This window comes from Camellia sinensis, chromosome 4 (assembly GCF_055761805.1).
Source record: "Camellia sinensis isolate YWXY chromosome 4, ASM5576180v1, whole genome shotgun sequence".
Taxonomy (NCBI): Eukaryota; Viridiplantae; Streptophyta; class Magnoliopsida; order Ericales; family Theaceae; genus Camellia; species Camellia sinensis.
In genome coordinates, this window is record NC_138964.1 from 171,704,622 (window position 1) to 171,731,479 (window position 26,858).

At 34.9% G+C, this 26,858-nt stretch overlaps 1 protein-coding gene across 1 annotated transcript; it reads left to right on the forward strand.

Annotated features, from left to right (window-relative positions):
* The first annotated feature begins 16,096 nt into the window (after positions 1 to 16,096).
* On the forward strand, positions 16,097 to 26,219 carry LOC114311174 (coniferyl alcohol acyltransferase). Its single transcript, XM_082866918.1, has 2 exons — positions 16,097 to 16,975; positions 25,111 to 26,219. The coding sequence occupies exons 1-2, from the start codon at positions 16,520 to 16,522 to the stop codon at positions 26,086 to 26,088; spliced, it is 1,434 nt and encodes a 477-aa protein (XP_082723044.1). The 5' UTR covers positions 16,097 to 16,519; the 3' UTR covers positions 26,089 to 26,219.
* The last annotated feature ends 639 nt before the right edge of the window (positions 26,220 to 26,858 follow it).

Consider the following 26,858-nt stretch of genomic DNA (forward strand, 5'->3'; position numbering starts at 1 on the left):
CCTCTGGCGGTAGCAATCAATAACTGCCCGGTATGACGATAACCAGTCCATACCTAAAATAACATCGAAGCCCCTCATAGGCATAACTACAAAGGAAAATGGGATTCTATGATCATCAACCTCTATATCACAACCCCTAACACCTTGTTTCAAGATCAATTCACCCCCAAGAGGTGACACTACACAAATAGGAGATGCTAACTGTGCTAACTCCAACTCCAAAACAGATGCAAATGCAGCAGACACAAAGGAATGGGATGCACCCGTATCAATCAAAACATTAGCAACCGAGTTGTAAAACAAGAAGGTACCTCTCACAACTGATGGTGCCGGCACAAGATCCTGCGCGGTAACAGCATACACGCGCCCAGACGACCTCTGATCAACCTGCTCACCCCTAGGAGCATAAGATTGCTGCACCGACTGGGACGATGAAGCCCCCTGATTGGCCCTCGAGGCCTGACCCTACTGAGCTGGCTGCTGACCCTGAATCTGCCTCAAACCAGATGCACCAGGTGTGCCACCCAACTGCGGGCAATACCTCTTCATATGCCCTGGCTGACCACACTGATAACACGAGAGTGGCTGGCCTCTACCCTGACTCTGGCTCTGAGATCGAGCCGAAGATGATGCTGCTCTCTGCACTCCTCCCTTCTGAGGACAAACTGGAGACTTGTGACCCAGCTGGCCACACTTGAAACAGGTAATGTCTCCCTGACTGCCTTTCCCCGAACTAGCACTCGGCACAGGAAAAGTCGATCTAGAAAAGCTACCCTGAGACTGCTGAGGATTAAAACCCTTCTGTCTCCTACCATCACTCTGACCATCCTGACTCCTCTTGGAGCCCTTCTGTCCTTCCTCCTCCTCCTGCATCATGATTTCCATGTGGGCTGCAACATCAACCATACGCCCATAATCCCGAATCATAGTTCCCCCAACTCTCAGCTTGAGGCCACGCCTCAACTTCTTCTCAAACTCGATACAACGGCGTTCCTCAGACGCCACCAACTCAGGTGCAAACCTGGACAAGCTAGTAAATGCAGCCTCAAACTCGGCCACTGAAGAACTCGACTGCTTAAGCTGGCAGAACTGGTCTCTCAGCTTCTCCCTAACTGCTGGAGATAAGAACTTCTCCTGGAAAGCATTCACAAAAGCCTCCCATGTGCCTCCTATACGACCCTTAGTGAACTTCCACCACTGACTCGCATCCCCCTTCAACTAGAAAGATGCCAAGGTCACTTTCAACCCCTCGTCTTCGATGCTAAGCATCTCAAACGTCTTCGTTGTCTGTTCGAGCCATTTATCTGCCTTAAGCGGCTCTTTAGGATCACCCACAAATTCATCCAGATTAGACCGGAAGAACTCCCTCTTCAGAAAGGAAGGTCCTGCATCTGCAACAACATCCCGAGCTTGATTCTCAGCTCTGAGAATGCCTACTGACTCCCTAAATGCCCCTGCTATCTCTCGGGCTAGAGTGCCCATAGCTTGCTGGCCTACTGGCTCGACCACATTGGCCTGGCCAATTCCCTCCTGAACTGCCGGAATCTCCTCTGGCACAGGCACCTCCTGCCTACCCGGCCTACCACGCCTACCGTGTCCTCGTCCTCGTCCTGACATCCTAATAAAGGAAACAAAGACATTAGCACATTAATAAATGTGCCGAAGCTAAACACTCACGTCCTAATGCATTGGACAACAATAATTCAATCCACGTAAGCATATAATCACATAAGCACCTATGAATTTCATTCCCGGATAATGATAGTCTCAATGCGTTACTATAGTTTGGGTTGGAAGCAGCAGTGATCAAGTGCCTTTCCAACAAGACTACTAGAAACTCAAGGGTCCAATCAACATCCTAGAAACTACATTCCATACCCACATCATCACATAAACATGTTATCACATAAGCATATAACACTACACTAAGTCTCTATCAAACGAGACGAACCCATTGTGATACTAATCACTTCTCACGTACCCAAAGTATTCAAACCCGGTACGCTCTGATACCAAGTTGTAACGCCCTCAAAATAAACCTATAATATATATATCATTGATGTGCAATATTAAAAGAAAGCAATTCATTATCTCATTCATCAGAGTACTACTATATGAAAACATTACATGTAACATCAAATTAAATGCCCTATAGGCTTACATCTTTCCAAGCCAACACTTGGACACAAAAACATGAGTTCTAACTCAAATACAAATAAAGCCCTAGGCTTGAATGTTTATCAAATAAAAACAAATAACTAAAGATAGTCTTCTTCAAATCCAAAAGCCAAATCCTTCCAAGCTAAGTCCTTGGAGGTAGCTTATCACTTGAACCTGAAAATGATGTTCCCATAAAGGGTGAGCCACAGCCCAGTAGAAAAATACAAAACCAAACATAAGCATTGAATAAAGCTATAGCATTCAATAGATGGTTAACCAAGATAATCAATTATATCATTATACAGTCTCATGACACTAATGTCTAAGACACGTTTTACTTTCCGACATTATCAATATGGCTCAGAACCTGGCCAAACTTACAACAGTGGACTATATATATATCATATTCACATTCTTCCAATGTCAACAAACAAATGAGACTCAGGCTCAAATCAAAACACTTCATACTTCCAGTTTGATACACATTTTAGTGCTGTATCAATAAAAACACTTCAATATAAATAAGCACACATAAAAGTGATGCTAATGGAGTCCATCCCCTATCTCCTCCCAAACAAAATCCGGTTTATAGGTCCATCCCCTATCTTCCCCTAAACCGTGGAGTACATCCCCTATCTCCTCCCACATAAAACAATGTATGTAAACACATAACATATACAACACACAATCAATACACATAATGTCTGTATTAATTCAACAGTCAAAATTGATGACTTAATCAATGATTAGTTTCAGTTATCCCTAATCCACATGCAGTGTCTACAACAATCACGACTATCCTCCACCGATAGCCCAAAACAGTTATTTCTAGACTTGGAAATAAATATATCAACAATTCAATAGGCGAGTGATTTAAATTATCCAACTACACCATTTAATCAATAAATTCCCCAATTTCATGAATTTAACCAAATTCCCCAATTCCCTTAAATTAATTAATACAACTAGGGTTTTTCCCAAAATTATCAAAGTAACCCCAACATATCAATATACCAAAACTTAGAACAAAACTTATAAAATGGAGTAGGAAATCCCTACCTCGAAGAAAATAACCCGAATGGAGAAGACAGAGATGAATACCTAAATTCCAATGTGCTCCAAATCACCAAATGTTCAGATTAAATGGAAGCCCTCGACTCACACACTCTTTTTAATGAAGGATCTAGGGTAGCAACACACCCTAAGTGGATTAAATCTAAGAGAGAATGTGAGCAGAGTGAGAGAGAAGTCGGACCTTAGGGTTTGGAATCTAAAAAGAGGATGAAAAACTGATTAAAAACCCGCTGCTATCTAATTAAACTGGTCAGGCTCACTCGAGCGACCAGACACAAGAAATCCTCGCTCAAGCGAAGAAAAGCTCGCTCGAGCCAAGAATGCAATGCTACAAGTCTATACTAGACGCAATCGCTCGCTCGAGCTAAGAAAATCTGGCTCGAGCCACCAAACACAAAATACAACCCTCGCTCGAGCGACCAACCCAAAAACTGGACAGCAACACTTGGTTTCCGAACCCAACCAACCTGAAACAAACCTGCCCAACACATCCTATAACTCCAAATGAGAAAATAAAGAACGACAACAACAATTATACAATGACAGAATCTACGGAACCTAAGTCCGGATACAATAATCAAATGGGAAAAGACCGGGGTCGCTATATCTGTTCTGTTATGTTCTGTACCGTGGTTATGGTTATTTATTTACATAATTTATGTATTTTAGTTTCTGCCACTTAAATGATTTATTTACCAAATTGAGTTATGTAAATGTTTTGGCTTAACTAACTATCCATGGTTATTATGTATTCCTTATACTCTTGGTGGCATAATATTTCTTACTCTGTTGTGTGCTTATAGTTGTTACCCTTTCAAGTGACGAAATGTAGGGGAAACCCATAACCTCATGAAATAGAACCTACATGTAGATTGATGTTGAACTACTTTTTTTGTCTTTCTTCTCTTTTTTTTTTTATATATATTCTTGCTCCCTTTTGTTCTACTCGGGGCCGGTCACTGAATAATAAAATAATAAACGCCCTATAAATGTATTTTCTCTTATTAAAATAGTAAAATTGAGTAATTTCCTATTTAATTATTTTTATTTCCGCTTACGCAATTTAATTTGCTACAAATAGAAAAAGTTAGTAAGTTGCGATTCCAACCCTAAGCCCCTGGGGCTGGGTCGTGATAAAGGTGGTATCAGAGTCAGGTTCAAAAAAAAAAAAAAAAAAAAGAAGCTATTTTAATTTGATCAGGAAGTTCGAAAAGTTATAAATAAATTTATAAATGAAACTATATAGCTAAATAAACATAATAAAATAAAATCAGATAAAATTAAAAAATATATATATATATAAATATACCTGCAACGTTAGTCCTTTTGTGTAAAATCTCACGTTTATTCTAATGTTGTAGGAATGTCAGAGATTAATCTTGATGATGCGTTTTGGGATGAGCTCGAGGCTATTAATTTAGCCGAGATTTTAGCCGAGCACCCCGCCTCCACCTCACTTGAGGGTTGGGGAGATTCAGAGGACATAATCAGAGGACTGTACCAAGGCCTTGCCCAGTTGATGGGTCGGCCACTTTATATCTAGGCTGACCCTACCGATGTCCCACATTTACTGTGGAGGCAAAGCCGTGTCGATACACGTAGACGTTTTCTTAGACCCACTCATGTCCTTGGTGTTGCCCTGGGACATGACCGCCTGCACTATATCATAGGCTCTTCACCCCCAGATTTTGTGGCCAGAAGGGGGTACGTGTACCCTGAGGACTACATTTTCACCACAGTCCCTAACCCGTTGGAGATAATTAATATTCAAAACGTTGACTTTAATAATGACTTGTCATATGTTGAGACACCCGGTTGGATTGTCGATCAAGCATTTTTGAGATACATACAGTTTGTCCCCATTTTCACAGTCCATACAGCGTGGATGTGTTTTGGTGTAGTCCAGTTGGGATGGGAATTTGAGCTTTTTATGCAGCACTATTCCCCATGGTTTTTCGGCCCATTTGACCTACTACTCTAGATTTGGAGAAAACCTTTTTCTATGTTGAGCATGATGTGGTCTGATCATTTTTTGTTATTTTTTTGTTTTTGTTTACCACAGGAATGAGACACTAACATAATTTTCGATGTTTAGAACAAAGTCGTAATATTAATTGTAGAAATAGTAAAGTTGGCATTTTATATAGATATAGATTGCGCTACAGGTACTTACATATATGCTGCGTTGTGAATGTAATGCCTTGTTTATTACTTTGTAGAATGGCCAATAATGGTAACGAAAGTGAGTCATCAGTCAATGGCACTGAATCGATGGAAAGAATAATGGAAAGAGCGGTTACTAGCTTTTTGCAAGCCTTGCAGACTAACATCAACAATGGGATGTCGGAACGGCGAGAAGAGCTGGTTACCATCAAACAGTTCCAAGATTTGAAACCCACCAAGTTTACCGGCGGCCCAGACCCAATGATAGTAGACACTTGCGTTAAAGATATGGAAAAGATTTTTCGCACCCTATCCTGCACCGAAAGACAGAAGGTAACTTTCGTGCACTTTTACTTTCAAAGACAATGCACAGGAATGGTGGCTTCTCACTCTGGAGAAAGAAGAAATTGTGACTTAGGCAAGATTCTTGGAAGTATTTTATGCAAAATACTTTCCGGATTCATTGCGGGAACAGAAGGCATCAAAATTCATACATCTAAAGCAAGAAACCATGACGGTGGCCGAATACAAGAGCAAGTTCACACAACTCGCTCGGTTTGCAACATACGTCATCCCCACTGAAACTCAAAAAACAAGAAAATTCGAAGCAGGATTAGATGCTAAAATTAAAGACAGGCTCAAGGTCTTGAAACTACCAACCTATGCAGAAGTGGTAGACCAAACGTACATTGCAGAAAAGGGGATTAAAGCCTCACGTTCTGGGGAACCAAGCCAAAAGAAACGATTTTGGGAAAAAGACAACAGAAGACCCGGTGTTGCGCCTCCTAAAAATGTGAACATGGGCACAACCAGTTCAGGCCATCAAGGTTCTACCAACCCCCGAGGTGGCACTATTCCAATTTGTCCCACTTGCGAGAAGGCTAATTGGGGACAATGCCATTGAGACACGGGAGCATGTTTTAAATACGGTCAAGTTGGCCACTTGCTGAGGGATTGTCCAAAACTAACTAATCCTACAACCAGCCCCTCTAGCCCAATCAGAAAACCAGCAGGACCTGGAGGGGAGAGGAAAGACCAAAAACGCCAAGGAAGGGCTTTTGCCTTGGTATCTGGAAAACCAACAGTTACCGAAAATGTTATGCCAGGTACACTTTTTGTCTCTAGTCATTTAGCACATGTCCTCATTGACTCTGGGGCAACTCATTCTTTTGTTGCGCCACACTTTACTGCCAAGTTGGCAACAACACCTGAACCATTAGGATATATATTGTCTGTGTCTTTCCCTTCTGGTAAGTCTACTTGTAGTACTGATATGTACAGATCATGTACTATTTCCTTAAAAGGCAAAACCTTATATGTAGACTTGATTCCTCTTCACATTAGGAACTTTGATGTGATCTTAGATATGGATTGGATGGCTGCCAACCACACCTCTATTGATTGCAAAGCCAAAAAGGTCTCCCTCAGGTTACCAAACCAACCCAAGCTTGTCTTTGATGGGACTGGAGTTTCTAATCCTCCTTGTATTATATCCTCCATAACAGCCCAATGACTTCTAAGAAAGGGTTGTGATAGTTATATTTGTTATGTAATCGATATACAAAAAGAGGCCCCCACCGTTGATGCAATCCCCGTGGTTTGAGAATTTCCGGATGTTTTTCTTGAAGATCTACCCGGTATTCCGGTTAATCGGGAAATCAAATTCACCATTGCAACCCAACCTGGCACACAACCAATATCAAAAGCTCCTTGTCGCATGTCGATGGAAGAATTGAAAGAGCTGAAAACTCAACTCTAGGAACTACTAGACAAAGGTTTCATTCAACCTAGTACCTCACCCTAGGGAGCTTCAGTATTGTTCGTGAAGAAAAAGAATGGCACGATGAGATTATGCATCGATTACTGGGAGCTGAACAAGGTCACCATCAAGAATCGGTACCCTCTGCCACAAATTGATGACTTGTTCGATCAACTTCAACGTGCCCAAGTGTTCTCCAAAATCGACTTGCGTTCTGGCTACCATCAACTAAAAGTCAAAACAGAAAGTATCGAAAAGACTGCCTTCAGAACCCGTTACGGGCACTACGAGTTTCTTGTCATGCCTTTTGGCGTCACAAATGCCCCAGTAGCCTTCATGGACCTCATGAACCGAGTGTTCAAACCTTATCTTGATGAGTTCGTCATCGTCTTCATTGACGACATCCTCATATACTCATATACTCCAAGTCACCAAAGGCCCATAAGCACCACTTGCGAACGATTCTACAAATATTACGTGATCACAAACTTTATGCCAAGTTGAAGAAATGTGAATTTTGGATAACTAGTGTACACTTTCTCGGTCACGTCATTAACAAAGATGGCATCTCGGTTGACCCCCAAAAAGTTACAGTAATCATGGACTGGCCACGACCTACTAATGTGTCAGAAATCTGAAGTTTCATGGGTCTAGCTGGCCATTGTTGACGCTTCGTGCAAGATTTCTCAAAGATAGCATCGCCCTTGACCTAGCTAACTCAGAAGAATACACCCTTCGAATAGACTGATAAACAGGAGCATTGCTTTCAAGAATTAAAAAGTCGACTTGTGTCAGCTCCTATACTAGCACTCCCTACAGAAGCAGATGGGTTCGTAATCTATAGAGATGCCTCATACAATGGTTTGGGTTACGTTCTCATGCAAAACGAAAAAGCCATTGCTTATGCGTCGCGATAATTAAAGACTCACGAGAAGAACTACCCGACTCATGATTTGGAATTGGCTGTGGTAATCTTTGCTCTCAAAAGCTGGCGTCATTATCTTTACGGTGCAACCTGCGAGATTTACACTGATCACAAAAGTCTTAAATATCTGTTCACACAGAAGGAACTGAATATGAGGAGACAACGGTGGCTAGAATTTATAAAAGACTATGATGTAGAGATCCATCACCATCCAGACAAAGCTAACGTAGTGACAGACGCACTAAGCCGAAAGACGACCAGAAGTTTGGCATGTACTCTCATTTCCCGCAAGATCAATGGGTTACTTGCCAACACAACTGTGGAACCTACATTGATTGAAGAAATTAAAGTGCGCCAATGGGAAGATAAACTTTTGAAGAAAAAGTACGAGGAACAAAGGAATACGCCTGACCCTAATTTCACTATAAGCAATGGGATACTGAAATTTCGAAATCGAATTTGCATACCCGACATCCTGAAACTCAAAAAAAAGATACTGGAGGAAACTCATAACTCGAGATTTGTAGCCCACCCTAGCAACACAAAGATGTACCATGATCTGAAGGAACACTACTGGTAAACATGAATGAAAAGAGACATAACAAGACATGTCTCCAAATGTCTACATTGTCAGCGTATTAAAGCAAAACATCAGAGGCCTGCAGGACTGCTGCAACCACTCATATTCCTAAATGGAAATGAGAGCACATTACTATGGATTTTGTGGTCGGGCTACCACAGTCATTTTCGATGAATGATGTAATATGGGTTATAGTAAACTGACTGACAAAGTCAGCGCATTTTCTACCAATTAAAATTATGTACTCCCTTAATAAGTTTGCCACTTTATACATCAAGAAAATTCTTCATTTGCATGGTATCCCAGTTTCGATCGTGTCTGACCGAGACCCCCGCTTCGTGTCTCACTTCTGGAACAAATTGCAAGAAGCTTTAGGAACCACACTGAAGTTTGGCACTGCGTATCACCCACAAACTGATGGACAATCTGAAAGAACAATCCAGACATTGAAAGACATGTTACGTGTGTGCGTGTTGGACCTCAAAGGTAACTAGAATGAGCACCTACCTTTAGTGGAATTTGCCTATAACAACAGCTACCAAGCAAGCATTGGAATGGCACCGTACGAAGTTCTGTATGGAAAGAGATGTCAATCACCTCTATGTTAGACAGAAGTCAGAGATAAGAAATTGTAAGCCCCGAGATCGTGCAAGTCACAAGTGAGAAAATTCAATTCATCCAATAGCGAATTCACACTGCTCAGAGCCGCCAAAAAAGTTATGCAGATACTCGAAGACGGGACTTGGAATTTCAAGTCAGGGATCACGTGTTCCTCAAGATCTCACCAACAAGAGGAGTGATCCGATTTGGAAAGTGAGAAAAGTTAAACCCACGTTACATCGGGCCATTTGAGATACTAGAAAGGATTGGTCTTGTAACCTATCACCTTGCATTATCACCTGAACTATCCAATATCTACAATGTGTTACACGTTTCAATACTTCAGCGGTACCTTCGAGATCCAGAGCACATTGTTGATTACGAGGATCTGAAAGTTCAGGAGGATCTCTCTTATGAAGAGCAACCAGTGTAGATTCTCGATCGTCGTGATCAAGTTCTCCGAAACAAGACCATACCGTTGGTAAAGGTCTTATGGCGAAATTATCGTATCGAAGAAGCTATGTGGGAAACGGAAAGTCAAATGCGAGCCAAATACCCACACCTCTTCAAAAATTAAGGTACGTCAAGTTTGGGGACAAACTTCTAGTTAGAAGTGGAGAAATGTGACACCCTGAACGTTTAATTAAATACCACATAAATATTTATAATTATATATAATTGTGAGTGTATGTGATAATATATTATTAAATAAATAATAACAAATGCATAATCTAATTTGGCATTGGGTTATCAAATATGAGATTAATTATGGATTATTATTTGGGGCCAAATTAACAGAAATATGGAATTATAATAGTAGTTGGGCCAAATTAAAGTTAAATATAGTAGATAAATAAATATAAAAGTAAGAGTAAATAAACAAATAAATAAATAATAATAATAATAATAATAATAATAATAATAATAATAATAATAATAATAATAATAATAATAATAATAATAATAATAATAATAATGGGTGCGGTAGTAAAATAAATAAATAATTTTCTATTGGTATACGATAAAGTATAATTTATTTAGGGATTAATTTGTTTATATAGTTATATTAGAAAACTGAGCCAAAGTATAATTATTTTAAATATTTATTAAGGTAAGTATAAATCTATTTGAGTTATGATCAAATTTGGGCAGGATTTGAGCAGCATCATGTGTTGGCCTCGGGACGTTTTTGCTTCCTTATAAATGGGAAAGAATTGATCAATATCTGTGGAGTTGATAAAATCAGTGGAGAGAAAAGGAAGAAAAAAAAAACAAAGAGAGGGAGAGGTTCGTAAATTACTGGAAGTAGGAATTTATAGTAGGAAGGTTGTGATAGTGAGGTAAGGCTAAGGGTCAATATAAAGGTGAATTATATTATAATTTGAGTTACCATAATATGTTTTATGTATGTTTTAACTTACCATAATCTATTTTATACAAGTTGTATTTTATTAGTTATATTAATACAAATTATGTTTTATAATATTTCAATTACGTGGATTAATTTCTGAACTCTATATTTGTTTAAATTTTAAAGAATATTTGACTATAACCTTATAAACAATTATGTTTTGTAAGTACCACCACGGGAGTCCCACGCCTTGGGGGACTTAAATAACCATTGGCCTCTGCTTGGCCACTTTGTAGTCCTCTGTTGTCATGGATCCATTGACCTCTGTTCTGATTGTCACTTCCATGACCTCTGTTCTGTTCTGTTTTGTACCGTAGTTATGGTTATTTATTTACATAATTTTTGTATTTCAGTTTCTGCCACTTAAATGATTTATTTACCAAATTGAGTTATGTAAATGTTTTGGCTTAACTAACTATCCATGGTTATTTTATATTCCCTATACTCTTGGCATAATATTTCTCACTCTGCTATGTGCTTATAGCTGTTACCCTTTCAAGTGACAAGATGTAGAGGAAACCCATAACCTCACAAAATGGAACTCACACGTGAATTGATGTTGAACCACTTTTTTGTCTTTCTTCTCTTTTTTTATTAATATTTTTGCTCCCTTTTGTTCTACTCAGGGCTAGTCACTGAATAATAAAATAATAAAAGTCCTATAAATGTATTTTCTCTTATTAAAATAGTAAAATGGAGTAATTTTCTGTTTGATTATTTTTATTTCTGCTTGCGCAGTTTAATTGGCTATAAATAGAAAAAGTTAGTAAGTTGCGATTCCAATCCTAAGCCACTGGGGTTGGGTCGCAACAAGTTGTAATTTACAATTTATTTTATTGTTATCATGACATGATGTCTTCACTACAAAATATAAGAGTTTGAGAAAGAGTTTGGATTATCTTCAGTCCTCCCTCGAACTAGACGGTGCAATTTGGCCTAGTAGGCTAATTTTTTAGCCCCTCTTCGATGATCCAAAATGTTCACATTTTAGATTTTGTCGAGTGTGACATCCTTGCAAAAAATAAGACCATCAGATAACGAAAATCACATTTTCGAATTAATTTGTATGAACCGTTTATTTCTTTACTGTCCATTTTTTCATACAAAACTGATTCAAACACGTGGTTGTTATTATTTGATCGACTTGATTTTTTGTACTTGTTGAATCCTAACATATTAACAGTTCGGATAAATCCAAACGGAGCCTAAAAGTGAGCTCACTAAGCTCAACAGTACCTCTCTAGTTAGATGGAGGATTGAAGAGAAGCTATTGCCTTTTAAAAACTAATTCTTTTCATTCCAAGTGAAATTTTTTGCACTAATAAATACACTAAAAAATGCATTTTTAGGGATTGTAGTAAATACATTAATAAATAAATACACTTTTAGTAGCAAAATAATTTTATATAAAAAAGTTTACTTTTTGAAATGAAAATTTTGATTGAAAAAATATAATAATTCATTACTAAATGTCTAATTTTATCACTAAAAATATAATAAGAATATTTTTATCAATTAAAATATTTCATTCCTAAAAAATAGTTCTTTTCTAAAAAAAAATTCTATAAAATATTAATTTTGGGAAATATCCAATTTTTAGTCAGGATAGAGGAAATGACTGACCTGCTCATCTGCGATATTTTAGTCTTCCTATTCATTGAAAAGTTCACGCATCTCCACTTTGTCCATTGTATGTGAAGGATAAGGAACGATTCACATTGGCCACAAATGGAAGAACAAGATAGATATAGGATAAGGAACGATTCACATTGGCCACAAATGGAAGAACAAGATAGATATTTTCATCATTTTATATTCGTAACCACGGGATTATTTGGAAAGTAAAAAAATAATCAAAAAGTTATTATTGAAGTCAACTTTTCTTGTTATATTTTTACACGTTAGCTAATTCCCAAACGAATCGCATATAACTAAATTGCACCTTTTAGAGTCACTTTTTAAGGATGCATTCAAAGTTCACGTTACTGATCAGACATATGAGCTAAAAATATAACGACATTATTTTTATCAATTAAAATATTTGATTTTTAATTTGATTTTGTTTCTAAATTTTTGTCCATAAAATATTAATTTGACAAATATCCAATTTTTAGTCAGCACAGAGGACATGACTGACTTGGTCATCTGGGATATTTAACATTCATTGAGAAAGTTCACTCATCCCCTTGTCCATTGTAGGTGAAGGATAAGGAAGGATTCACATTGGCCACATGTGGAAGAACTAGGAAGATATTTTCATCAAACGATGGTATTATTTTCGTAACTACATAACCAAAATTGCACCTTTGTCACTATTCATGTTGCCTTTGGTTCATAGATTTAAGTAAAAATTTAGAAAGAGAGAGGGAAGGGGTAAGGAAAAAAGTAGGTGAAATCTGAATGAAATTATAATTTTATTTCACACATTTTTTTTATTTTCTTTTCAAAATCTCTTCTCAAATTTATGGTGTAAACTCAACCTTAAAGATGCATTATTCAAACTTCAAAGTTACCAGAATTTGAATTTAGTCCAAGGACGTGTTACATGCCTAGTGATAATTGATTTAGATTGCAGAAGGCGTTAAAATGTAGAATGTGTATAACGTTTAAAAGGAGTAATGTGTAGTGAAGGAAAATGTTTGGGACCCCTTTTGGGGATGAATCTCACACCCCCAAAGTGATTTTGACCCTCTATGTATGTGTGAGACTCACTCATGTATGTATGAGGTCCACATCATGAGTGATTCAGATTTGTGGGGGTTTTGTGGGGATGGAGGTTTCAATCATTGCTCCTAAATATAGCAAAAACATGCACATCCAAGACACTATTATACACATTATTGTCAAAAAAATGTATTACCGTATGAGATTAGATTATCTTAAATTGGCCATCCAACTTTATAGAGCATTCGAGCTTGGTGTGTTCATTTTGGAGTTGATTTTAATGATATGAATCTTTCACTTTTGTTGAGTAAAATATTCATACTAAAAATTATGATAATCCGATATCGATAACTATTTGTTTGAATCCCATTAGATTTAAAATAATGAATGACAATTATAATTTCAAGAGTAGCCATTCATCTATACTATATGTTAAGGAAAATGAAGTTTCTAATGAGAAGGAATGTGAGAGCTCCACATGCTCAATCTCAATTTCTAAAATTTTCAATTAAAAAAATTAATTTATAAATCCCACACTTAGTTTCATATATAATTTTACTCTTTTTCAATTTTTCAAATTAAATCCATTCCTAAAATTATTCCCTAAAATCATTATTTCCTAACAATCAAACAAAAAAGAAGTTTTCCAATTAAAAAAATAATAATTAATAAATGACACACTCAAAAATATTTTCGTTAGCAAATCTCTATATTATATTAGTAAAAGGAGATTTTCGTGAGGAGTATTACAGGAGATTCAAAACCTCATAATAAATTTATGAATTTATTGGATTAAAAATAAATTTAAAAACTAATATTGGCTAATTCATTAAAGTAATAGTTTTCAAAATATTATTAATTCCGTAAGTTATAGTTTTCAAAAGGAAACACTAATTTTTATTCCTTTTAAAAAAAATTAAAACTTGCTTTTTACTACATTACTATATTATTCATACCATATATAATTGCTCTCAAATCTTTAAAATTCATGATAAAAATTCATAACCTTCGAAATATTATGATTTAATTAAACACATTTAATTTCTTTTGTACATTTTTTTTTCTTTTTTGTATACTCGTATGTACTAATATTTATGCCTAAATTATAAATTTTTTAATACATGTGATGGGTGTAAAAAAAAATTAAGTGTGTATGATTATAAGCTCATTCATTGTTTTTTTTTTTTCCAAAAAAAAAAATCTATATCTCATCAATTTAATTCTTTGGTTAATCAATTTTCACACTAGTAAAAGACAATTTTTTTAGGGTTTTTATAATGGTAACTCATTTCACAAATAATTAATTATTTTTAAAATATTAAAACATTTTACGTGAAGATTTGTATTAAATAAAAGTTTCATAAAATTTAAATTGAAAATTATAATTTGTTTTGAGACTTCACTTTTTTAATCAAGTTCTATACTAAAAATAAAATCTACGAACTAGTTTAATCTGATCTTAAATAATTCTTTCAAATGTATATATAATTTAATATTAGACATATTTTAAGAATAAATATATAATTTCTTAATTGAAGTTTCAGAATATTAACAAATATGCCAAATATATATTCATATTTTTTTATTTTGGTTATAAAACATTTTACAATATTTTTATCATTTTAAAAGATAAATAAGTGGGCAATGTGATGGTTGGGCATGAACCAAAATGATTATCTAAAAATTATATTGATGTATAACATAAAAATCAATCAAATTCAATTTCTACACTATTAGTATTTGATCTACCCATTGTAACTTAACAAATTATTAAACATAAACTTAAATTGATTATTATTAACTGTTTTCTCTACTTAACTGATCAATTTTTAAATCGAGCCTAAGGTAGGACTAGAACAAACTCTATATTTTAGGTTGACCCAGTATTATATAATTTTTTCATACATCAATACACTTAATTATTTGTGTAATAACTTTTAATATAAATATATAAATTTTTTACAAAAAATAAATAAATATGCCAAAAATATATATACATTTAATTATTTTGGTTATAAAAAATAATCATAATATCTTTATGTAAATTATTATCATTACGACGGGTGTTGTGTTTTTAAGTTAAAAATACTATAATAACATACATAATTCTGTAATTTTTTTTTAAAAAAAAAAACTATTATTGAACAAATATATATATATATATATATAATTGTGTAGAACATACAGATTATGTTATGGTATTTGATGGTTCCAGGATTCAAATTTTGCAGGGCAAATGTATATAATTTCTCATTTTTTAAAATTATTTTACTAATTAGTAGAATAATATACATATTTTTTTATAATTTTTGGAGTGCAACCGCACCCCGCCCCCTAGATCAATCCTTTGGTACACAGTTGTATCATATGTAAGTTGTGATATTTGTAAGGTTAATTATCATAAAATTATTTATACTAATTAGTAGAATAATATGCATATTTTTTATAATTTTTGGAGTGCGACCACACCCCGCCTCCTAGATCAATCCTTGGGTACACAGTTGTATCATATTCCAGTTGTGATATTTATAAGGTTAATTATCATAAGTGTCATAATTGAATCCTTTTGGAGTTATAATTAAACAAATAGAGTCATAACCAAATACAACAAGGTATAACTAAAATGTTTTGAATCAAAATTAAATTAAAATTATAACCAATATCATAATGTCATACCTAACTTTACAATTTATATAACAAAATTACAAGAAAGTTATAACTAAAATCACAATAAATCTTAATGAAATATTACTAGCGTGATAATTGAGGTAACCTGCAAGGGTAACCTAGTTAGTTGAGGGTAAGGGACTAAGGACCTAGGAGTATGTTTCTCTTTAGGTCTCAGGTTCGACTCTCACTCCGTTACTGGCGGGCCTCTACATCTTTTCCTGGTTGGAATCTCATCCCTAGTTGGCTACTAGCGGGCCATTATGCTTATGTCTGATCAATCAGCTCAGGGTCCCGGGATTAGTCGAAGTGCGTCACTCCGAATAGGTGCTGGCTCGGATACTCGATTATAAAATAAATAAAATAAAACAACACACGTGATAATTGAGGCACAGGGTACGTAGACAAGGCCCACCCATCTGTGTCTGTATTATGTGCAGGTGCATTTTTCCATTATAAATTTTCCGTCGTCGCCTCCCATATCCCCAACCCAGTTCTCACTGAAATAAACAAGAAATGAGTGGGAAAGGAGAGTTGGTGGTGGTGGAGGTGAGGAAGACGGAAGTGGTGGCAGCGGGGTTGCCGATGCGTGAGCATTTGCTACCGCTTTCCAACCTTGACTTGCTCTTGCCTCCTGTCGACGTCGCTGTGTTCTTATGTTATAAGAATCCAACCACCACCACCACAAGACTCACTGGAAAAGAAGGGGGCTTAATGTTGTTCACATTTGCCTCCATGGTCGGTGTTTTGAAGAAGGCCATGTCTCAAGCTTTAGTTTCTTACTATCCATTTGCTGGGGAGGTTGTGCACAACACTGTGGGTGAACCTCAGCTTCTCTGCAACAACCGTGGAGTGGACTTCATTGAAGCTTTTGCCCACGTAGAGCTTCAAGGTCTCAATTTCTACAACCCTGATTACAGCATTGAAGGTAAGCTGGTGCCTAAGAAGAAGCAAGGGGTGCTCTCGGTTCAGGTATACATAAGTACATAGTTTTTAAAATTTAAAATAATTATAAATTTATATTTTTAATGAAAATCGTTCATTAGGTATGTAGAACGGAAAGAACCTCTTTCCTTCTGCTTTCATCTTGTGGGCCCCAATCCATTCTTCTTTTGCAACATATTGACCAAAAGGCACACTTAACCCGTTTTCTATAAGGCCTACTATCTATTTTTAAGGATTGTTTAGAATAATTTAAATAAGTATATTTTTTAATTTTTTATAAAATATGGATTAGATTTGGGTTGGGTTTAAAGTGATATACTTAGAGAGGTGATGTGACTTAGGTCAAGTATGGCATCTCTCCAAAAAGATAAAAAGTCAAAAAGTTACTCAAAAAGTTAAAAATTTATCATTATTTACCAAAAAAAAAAATTAAAAAATTAATTTTTCACACAAAATACAACTCAGCAATCTCTATGTTGCATGTGGCCGAACAAAATTACACAGTTTGGGTGCAATTTTCACACATTGTTGTTCGACCTGTGGGGACCCATCACGGGTCTCGTTTTGATAATTTGAACCGTTCAATGTATAGAACTCGTCGAGTACTATATGTCTGTAAAAAATTATATTGATCGGATATCAATAACTACATGATCAAATCAGTTTTGTATAAAAAAATGGATAGTGTTATAATTAACGATTGAAAAAACAAAATAAATCTGATCAGATAGTTATCGATATCTGAACAATGTAATTTTTATAGGCATATAGTACTCGACAAGTTCTACACATTTAACGGTTCAGATTATCAAAATGGGACCCATTATGGCCCCCATGAGCCGAACAAAACCGTCTAGTTCAATTCCTGAAAAGTAGCCAATAATTTCTTACCACCAATTCGGCTCAACAGATTGTACGGCTGTACAACACACGTCTCTAATCTTCTCCTACACACTTCTTTATACAATTTTTTAATACATATTTTTCCATAAAAAGTCAAAAAGTTAACCTAAACATCTATATTTTTTTTCTCAATTTTTTAGTCCAAAAAAACAAAAAGTGTACTTATTTAAGACACCCCAAACAATCCCTTAAATAAGATGATGGAACTTAAATAGGATAGTGATTTTTTGACTTTTTAACTTTTTTCAAACATGCCAAACCAGCTCTAAGTAGCACTAGATTTTTTTAATCTATAATTTTACATAGAAAATCAATCTATAATTTAAGGGAAAATTATCCAAAAATCCCATATCAGCATTAGCAACCCCATTTAGTCCTACCAATTAACACATATACTGATAGATCCCATAGGTGATAACATTATCACTATTGGGTCCTATTTTGATTTATATTTTGATATTATGGTCGCTTCTACCCCTTCTTTTACTGGGTCACACAAAATTACAAACAGAGTAGCACGTTGGCTGCATACGGTGGAGACCAAACATCTTCATATCACAAGCATTTTTTATTCCCCACCCCCCAACCCCCATATGAGTTTACACACAACACCCACTTCCTACAAAGAAACCCCACCAATGGGACCCCATCAATGGACACATACTGGGGGTGTTTGGTGGAACTTTTTTAAGCCAACTTATGGCTTCTGGCTTCTAAAAAGTTATTTTAGACTGTTTGGTTAAACTTATTTCAAACAGCTTCTGATTCTAACAACGTATTTTAAGTCAAAAAAGCTGATTCTGAGAAACTGCTCACCCCTTGCTTCTGATTATCAGCTTCTGCTGTGGACATGTTAATTCACGGTTATACTCTTAGATTTTTTTATTTTTTATTTTTTTAAAAATAGAAAAAGACCCAAATGAACTATTAAATATTATTATTATTTTTTATGAAAAATGTAGACAAATAGTGCATAATAAAAAATAAAAATTAATCGAAAAAGCTACTTCACAGCTTATTTAACAAACACTACTTAGCAACTTAAATCTATAATCCAACAGCTATACCAAATAGATTAACAACTTCTAATTAAAGTCATAATCTATAATCTGTTAAGCTATAATCTATAATCTGTTTTAACAGTTACACCAAACAGCACCACTGACACACAAAAATATCCACACACCCATTGCGACAACAACACATATTGACACACAATCCATTAATTGTGAACCACAAACATTACACAGATACACAATACAGGCACACACACACAAATGGCACACACCACATCCGCAATCAAACCCCCATCCAATTACTTGCAAAACAAAATAACATAACGTAACAACACTGAGCCATTGCCACTGTTGCAGTTCGTCCGCACGTCGACTTCTCCACCAACACAACGTAAACACACTGACCACAGTTTCAACAACCCTAGCCTGTGACACCAACACACAACTTCAGAAAAATGACGACCAACTCACACGCCACCAAACGAAACCCTACTGTATATCTCTGAAATCCTAATCAATATCCACCACAAACACCCAATTGTAATAACATGAAAACGGCAACACCAAAAATCTGGGGATTAAGCAACATTGTAGCTTGATTTGGGGATTTTCATATCGTAACACGTGGGCCAAAACAGCCGAGTCGGGTTTCAACCGGTGTGACGTCACACCGTCTCATAAATACAACACAACAAAAACTACTATAGAGCATTTTCCCAATGTGACACCCAAACACACCTCACTCTAAAAGTCAATCTAACTATCTTTACATCGTCGTACAACTACAACAAAAGAAAAACTACTATAGGGCTTTTTGCCGTCGTGACACCCAATCAAACCCCACGCCACAAATTCAGACAAAACGTCTTCACACATAACCCAACAAACGAGGGCATTTCAGGAAGTTACACATACCGCAGGACCAAACGGAGTAATAAAAATATTTAAGGACTAATTGCACCAACATTTCACATTATGGGATTTATCAGTAACTCTCCCATAATTTAAATTTATTTTATATGTGGAACTTACATTATATCAATTCAATTTTCACTACACAATTCAATTCTGAATAAAATTAATTTTTTGTAAATTAGTAAAATTACTAATTTTTAAATTTAAACCAAGATTCATGCCTTTATATATTCCGTGTGAGTCGAACTATACATAACTAAACTATGTGACCAACATATGAAAACTCATGACTAGTGAATTTAAACTACAAAACAAAGCATAGAATCAAAAGCAAATCAAAGTTTATATATCCTATAAGATTTCCCCACCTTGTCCATACAATTTAGTAAATCAGCTTCATTGTTCCTGAATCAAGAGTCAATGTTGTTGGAATAAACTGCAAGGAAATTAACATGTATTCCTCAATCTCTCTCTATATCATCATGGAGACACATTAATGAACTGACCCAACCTAGTGCAATTCAAACAAAAGAGCATGAATTTGCTTCCTTATCTCAATTTCATCTTTTCTTTTTTCGTCTCTTTTTCTATCTTAAATGAATTCTTCTAAATAAGTGAAGCATTCGTGCCGCACAAGTGACATTTGGATAAAGGTATTGAATGTGTGTTCGGCATGTATTTGGATATTCACCCAACAAGCTTGTTGTACAATTCGAGTTTGCCATAGGGCTATGCATAAAACTCTCATATTATACATGAAATGTTTAATGTGATCTTGTAAACCTCATTTTATCCTGTAAAATTAAAAAATAATAATAAGAAATATAAATCACCTTGTTTGGCTCTAATTTCTAAACTCAATGTTTTGAAAATTGAATTTTTTTTTTCATTTTTTTTTCTTTTGTTTTTAGTGAATTTTTTTAATATTTTAAGTAACTTTTTTTTTTTAATTCCTTTTACATATACCTAACCTAGATCTACCTAAAAGGTAAAACATTTTAAAAAAAAAAATCAATAAATGCACAACAATATGAAAATATATTAAATTTTCATTTTTTTTATATTTTTGGTATTTAGTGAATTCTTAAAAAAAATTTACAAATATTATATTTTTTAATAGTATTTATATTAAGTGTATCTAAAAAAATTTTTAAAAAAATTGTTTAAAATATTTAAAAAATTAACAAAAAATTAAATAACACAAAAAATTAAAAAAAATTCAATTTTAAAAAAAATTGAATTAAGAAAATTTAAACCAAAAAATTTCTTGATGCATTCCTGTTGAGAATGAAGAAGAAGAGAGATCTTCTTTTGAACAGGAAAATTTGGTCACGTAGATCTTCTATTTCGCCGGAATTCGTTGATTGCTCCGTACGAATTTACAATGGAAAAACTCCTGTTCGTTGTAAGCTCACTGAGGGAAAGGTTGGTCATAAATTTGGAGAGTTTTCTTTTACACGGAAGCGAAGACCTTCGAGAACAAATATTGGACTGGGAAGAAAAAAGGGGAAAAAGTAAAGTCTAAGTGAATATTTTTATTTATTTATTATTTTCTTAAAATTAGTAAAAATAAGGTGTCAACACATACTTTGATATCATAAATTCTATAATAAATTTTAAAATTTTCTAATTTTAATAGTGTGTAATAATACTGTGTTTATAAAGAAAATCTATATCTGGTTTACTATCATATGGATCTGAAATTGAGTAAAATTTGTATTACAAATATATTTCAATACTACGCACATATAAGTGAGTTTAAAGTTAAAATTCTATTTTCTTAATATTTTTAATAAAATTAGAGCTGTCGAACTTGGATTTTCACTTTTAGTAGTTATTTGGGAAAAATCTGAATTTTTAATAGCAAAGATTGAAATATTATTTAATTTTATTGCTTTTTTCAGACTCTTGAAAGATTTGCTCAAAGAAAAAAATGCCCTTCAAGAAGAGTATACATGAGTGGAATATTTTCCCAAAGTATATATAATAAAAATTATAAAGATATTTTAAATTTCTTAACATGTTCAATAAAAGTACACATTACAAATTTTTAATTAAACTATAAAATGGCATTAAAAATCTAAATGTCAATATAATGAAGTTAACTCTTTGACAAAACACTAATCTAATATATGAATGGATTTTTTTATTAAATTTTTTTATCAGTAAATAAAATATAATAGATTCACATTAATAAATATGTGGGACTTATACATTTATCTCTACTGAAAAACAATTTAACAAAAATAATGAAAAAAAAATTGTTGAGTTAAATCAACGTTTGAGTCAAATTTTCTTATTTTCGTATCCCAATTTATTTTTAATTATTAAATTATATGTAAATTTTGAAATACATAAATTTTGGTACATGATGAATGATTATGAGTATACTTGAAAAAGAAAATAGAAAATTTTGAAACCTACAATCCCCTAGCTATATGGAGGGTCCTATCATAACTTTTTATTTTTGGAAAATGTCTCGTACCTCAAATTTTGTGGCTCAAAAGTGGTTCAAATGGCCAAAACGACGTCGTTTTGGCCATTTTTATGTTGTTTTGTACTCAAAACGACGTCGTTTTGGCCATTTAAGCTACTTTTGAGCCACAAAATTTGAGTTACGTAGCATTGTCGTTTATTTTTATATTGACTTGCTCTTTTGGTGCTACCTGTGTTTGGTCCCAACCCAATGCATATTTCATAAATCAACACTCGTTCTATGCAAGGAAATGAATTTGTTTCCATACACAAATAAGTGAGGCAGATTATGCTGTTTGGCTCCGTGGGTCCGTTACGGATGATTAGAATTATTTATTTTGTTGAATGTTTTCTTTATTTCATTCACTAAAAAAATTAAATCGATCTAATAATCTTAACTTATTCAATTTATATCGTTTATTGGCAAAAAAATGAATGATTTATTTTTAACGCGATAAATTGAATAAATTATGATCGCTGAATCGAGCTAATTTTTTGTGTGAATGAAATATATGAAATGTCCAACAAAATGAATAATTCGAATTATCAAAACGGGACCCGTGCTGAGCTACACGAGCTTCCTCCTCCATAAATAAAAGGGGAATTTTCAGTGCAAGGTAAGTTTTAAAAAATAATTACAAAAAAAGTGGTAAACTTTATGCATATTAATAATTAAAATTATAAATTTTTTCATGAATTTGTAATAATTCTCTAAAATTAACATTGAGATAAATAAAAAACCAAAATTTACATTACCCCTGTATGATTTGACCCATGTGCGAATTATACTTTTCACATTTGGAAATAACCAAATAGCATCCTTGTGGCTTGTGGATTGAAATGCACTGTTAAACATTTCATCTAATTTAACAGGAAGTATGAAACACGTCAAGGGGTTAGATGGTCATTTTCAAATTTCAAGAGGTAAATCGCACATTGAATAAAGAACAGGGGTTATAGTACATTTTGTCACCCAAACAAAAGATGAAAATATTCGTAGTTCGCAAACTTATGTTACTTATATACAGAGGTATTTTAATTTTTTTCATTAAATCATTACGAGCTTGATTGTGCATTTCAATTCACAGACCACAAGAGGCTATGTAGTTTCCAAATAAAAAGGGTGTAATCTGCACATGAGCCAAATCATAAGAAATAAAGTGAAATTTGTCATAAATAAAATCTAAAGAAAAAAACAGTTCAGTTGAAAAGAAGTTTCAAAAATAAATTATAAATTAATGAAAATTTTCATCAATATCAATAATAAAAATCTTAATTTTGTCATGTATTTTTTTTTTTTTTTTTTGATCGGCAAAAGAAAAGCTTTATTGATGAAAAACATAACAAGTATGATAAGATACATCAATAAAGGGGAGGGTGCAAAAAGCATCACAGTGAAACATTTGGATCCCAACTAGGTTGGCACCAAAACGCACACCCAATCATCTGCTAGCACACACTCGAGGCTCCAAGATGGTGAGAAACCAACAAACAGAGCAGAACAAAACAAGACAAAAACAAAAAGACAACAACCAAACACTAGCAGTCCATCCCCAGCCACTGTCATCTCAGCAACCCTGCTCACCTTAACATATCAGAAACCTTCCACAATTAGCATGCTAGCAGCCCAAATCTAAAGCCAAAACCAACAAACTCCACAGGACATCCATACAAACCCAGATTTCAACACAAGGCAGCTCAGAACAGTTAAGAACATCCTCTGATTTGACGCCAATTGAAAATTAAATCATCAACGGAATAAGGAAGATCTTTAATAGATGCTTTCAGCCAAAGTACTGCTCTAATTTTGATATTTTCACTCAAGCCAGAGAGACTAGGTTGAACCTCTGCAAAGACACAATCATTCCTAAGTTTCCAAAGCGACCAAAGAACAATAAGGGGGATGGCTCTCCAAATTAACCTATCAAAATTTTTGAGCTTGATAGTCATCCACCATTGGAGGAGATCATCCACTGATCCTTGAATGCACCAAGAGAACCCCCACTCATTAATTATAGATGACCAAATCAGCCAAGAAAATGGGCAATGAAGCAAGATATGGACAGCAGATTCAGGTTCAGAACGACAAAATGGGCAGATAAGAGAAACAGAAGCATCTAAGATGCCAATTCTGTGCATAAACACTGCTGTCTTGATTTTGTTTTCCCAGGCCAGCCAAGCAAAGAATGAAACCTTAGGGGGGACAGCCCCATTCCAAATATGCTTGCAAATGTTAAAATGAGGCCCTAGGATAGAGTTAGAGGCAGAGTAGAGAAAGGATTCAAAATTGAATTCAAAATTGAATATTGAAACCTTAATTTTTAATTTTTAATTTTGTCATGTATTTGTAATATGTTTTTTTAAATTGAAAAAAAAATCAAAAATCAAAAATTAAGAATTCAAAATTGAATATTGAATATTGAATTTTGTAAACCAACAATTAGTTTTATAAATTATTTAATATGTACACACACACACACCCACACAAAAAAAAATTATTAGCTTCCAATTTTTCTCATTCCCGTAGTATACGCTCCAGTAAGAATGCTAAAAAAGTTCTGAAAAATTATAAATCAGTTGAAAGACAAAAAAAAATTTGCAAAATCATAAAAAAAATTATCACTTCAATTATTAAAGTGGATAAGCTTTACCGATATTTCACGTGAATTGCAATTTCCCCAAAAAATACACACAACAATCAGTTACAAAACATTCATAAGAGATGAATCCCATCATGAGACCAATATACTGTGAATGTTTTGTCATTGGTTTTTCTGCAATAAAAGAGCTGATAATGCAGTTACATTTAAGCATGCCAATGCCATAGAGTTGATTGGTAAAATTTAATGACAGGCCACTGAACTCGAGTGCGGCGGACTAGTGGTGGCTTGCACGTTTGACCATCGGGTGGCCGACGCTTACTCCACCAACATGTTTCTTCTCTCGTGGGCAGAGATGGCTCATGACAAACAACTGTCTTTGCTTCCATCAATCGGACGATCAATACTCAGCCCTCGACAGCCCGGATGGTATGATCCCTTCTTGGATGACATGTATGTGCCTGTCTCTGCCCTACCACCACTTCCCAAAAATACGAAGCGCAATGTCGATGAGCTGATAAGTCGCATCTATTATATTGAGGCTGATCAACTCAGTCGTCTCCAGTCATTAGCCAATCATGGCACTAGCGGACGAGGGAAGACCAAGCTTGAGGCATTTAGTGCCTTTTTGTGGAAACTAGTTGCTGCTAGGGAAGCTGAAAGGGGCAAGGTTTCCAGGATGGGTATTGTAGTAGATGGACGAATGAGATTGAGAGAAGCAGATGCAGATAGCAAAAGGGCAACCCTGATGGATGCTTACTTTGGGAACGTTTTGTCCATTCCGTTTGGCAAGGAAAGAGTTGGCGACCTCAAGGAGAAGCCGTTGAGTTGGGTGGCGGAGGCAGTTCATGACTGCTTGGAAAATGCAGTGACGAAGGAGCATTTCTTGGACCTAATAGATTGGGTAGAGGCTCACCGTCCTGAACCAGCTCTGGCAAAGATATATGCTGGTAGTAGTGGAAAAGAGGACGATGGACCAGCTTTTGTGGTGTCGTCTGGCAGACAATTTCCAGTCTCAAAGGTGGATTTCGGTTGGGGAAGGCCGACGTTTGGGTCTTACCACTTCCCATGGGGTGAGGAGGCTGGCTATGTCATGCCCATGCCAAGTCCTATGCAAAATGGAGACTGGATTGTATACATGCACTTGCTGAGAGAGCAATTGAAGTTCATAGAGACAAAAGCTGCTCATGTGTTTAGGCCCTTAACCTTTGATTATCTGAATCTTAACTAGCAAAAGAATGAGAAAAAAATTGTGTACAACAAGTCGGTGGTTTTTATGAATTAACAACATAAGCAATTGTTCAAAAAGACCTAAGCACTCTGCTCCTTCCTCCCCAATGAATTTAATCCTTTGCCATACAAGTTTCTACCAAGATCTTGTTTTGCTATTCAGTAAAAACATGCCACAGCTCTCTTTTTCGATGTTTTTCTTTATGCTGCTTTTACTCTTTTTTCATCAATAAAATTTTCTTTCTTGATCAAAAAAAAAAAATGAAACCACCATTCAGTTCTGAAAAATCATGAGTGCCACCTCCTCCCTCCTACAACATAATCAAAATCCAACTTTAGGTATCATCTAGTTCATATATAAACCCCCAAATAAATTATACTGAAAAATACAGAATGATCTGTAACAAACAAAAACAAGAAGAGCAGGTTATTTGCAAATTAAATTGTTACAGAAGAAATAAATTATTTGATTGCTTACAAAAAAATTGATAATAAAAAGTAAATTATTAATATCTTTGGACGTGTGAGGATAGTATTCTCTGATTAAGGGAAAATTATACAATAGTTCTGGAGGCCCAAGGATCCCCTCTCCCCAAATATTTCTATCTCTCCATTCCAAATTACTCACAATCATTGGATATATGTCTTGAGATTCTCAAATCTTGGGATTCTTATATGATCCAATGGTTGTGAGTGATTTGGGATATAGGGGGGCAGGAATATTTAGGGACAGGGGATGTTTGCTCGTTCTGAAGTACTACGTAATCATAT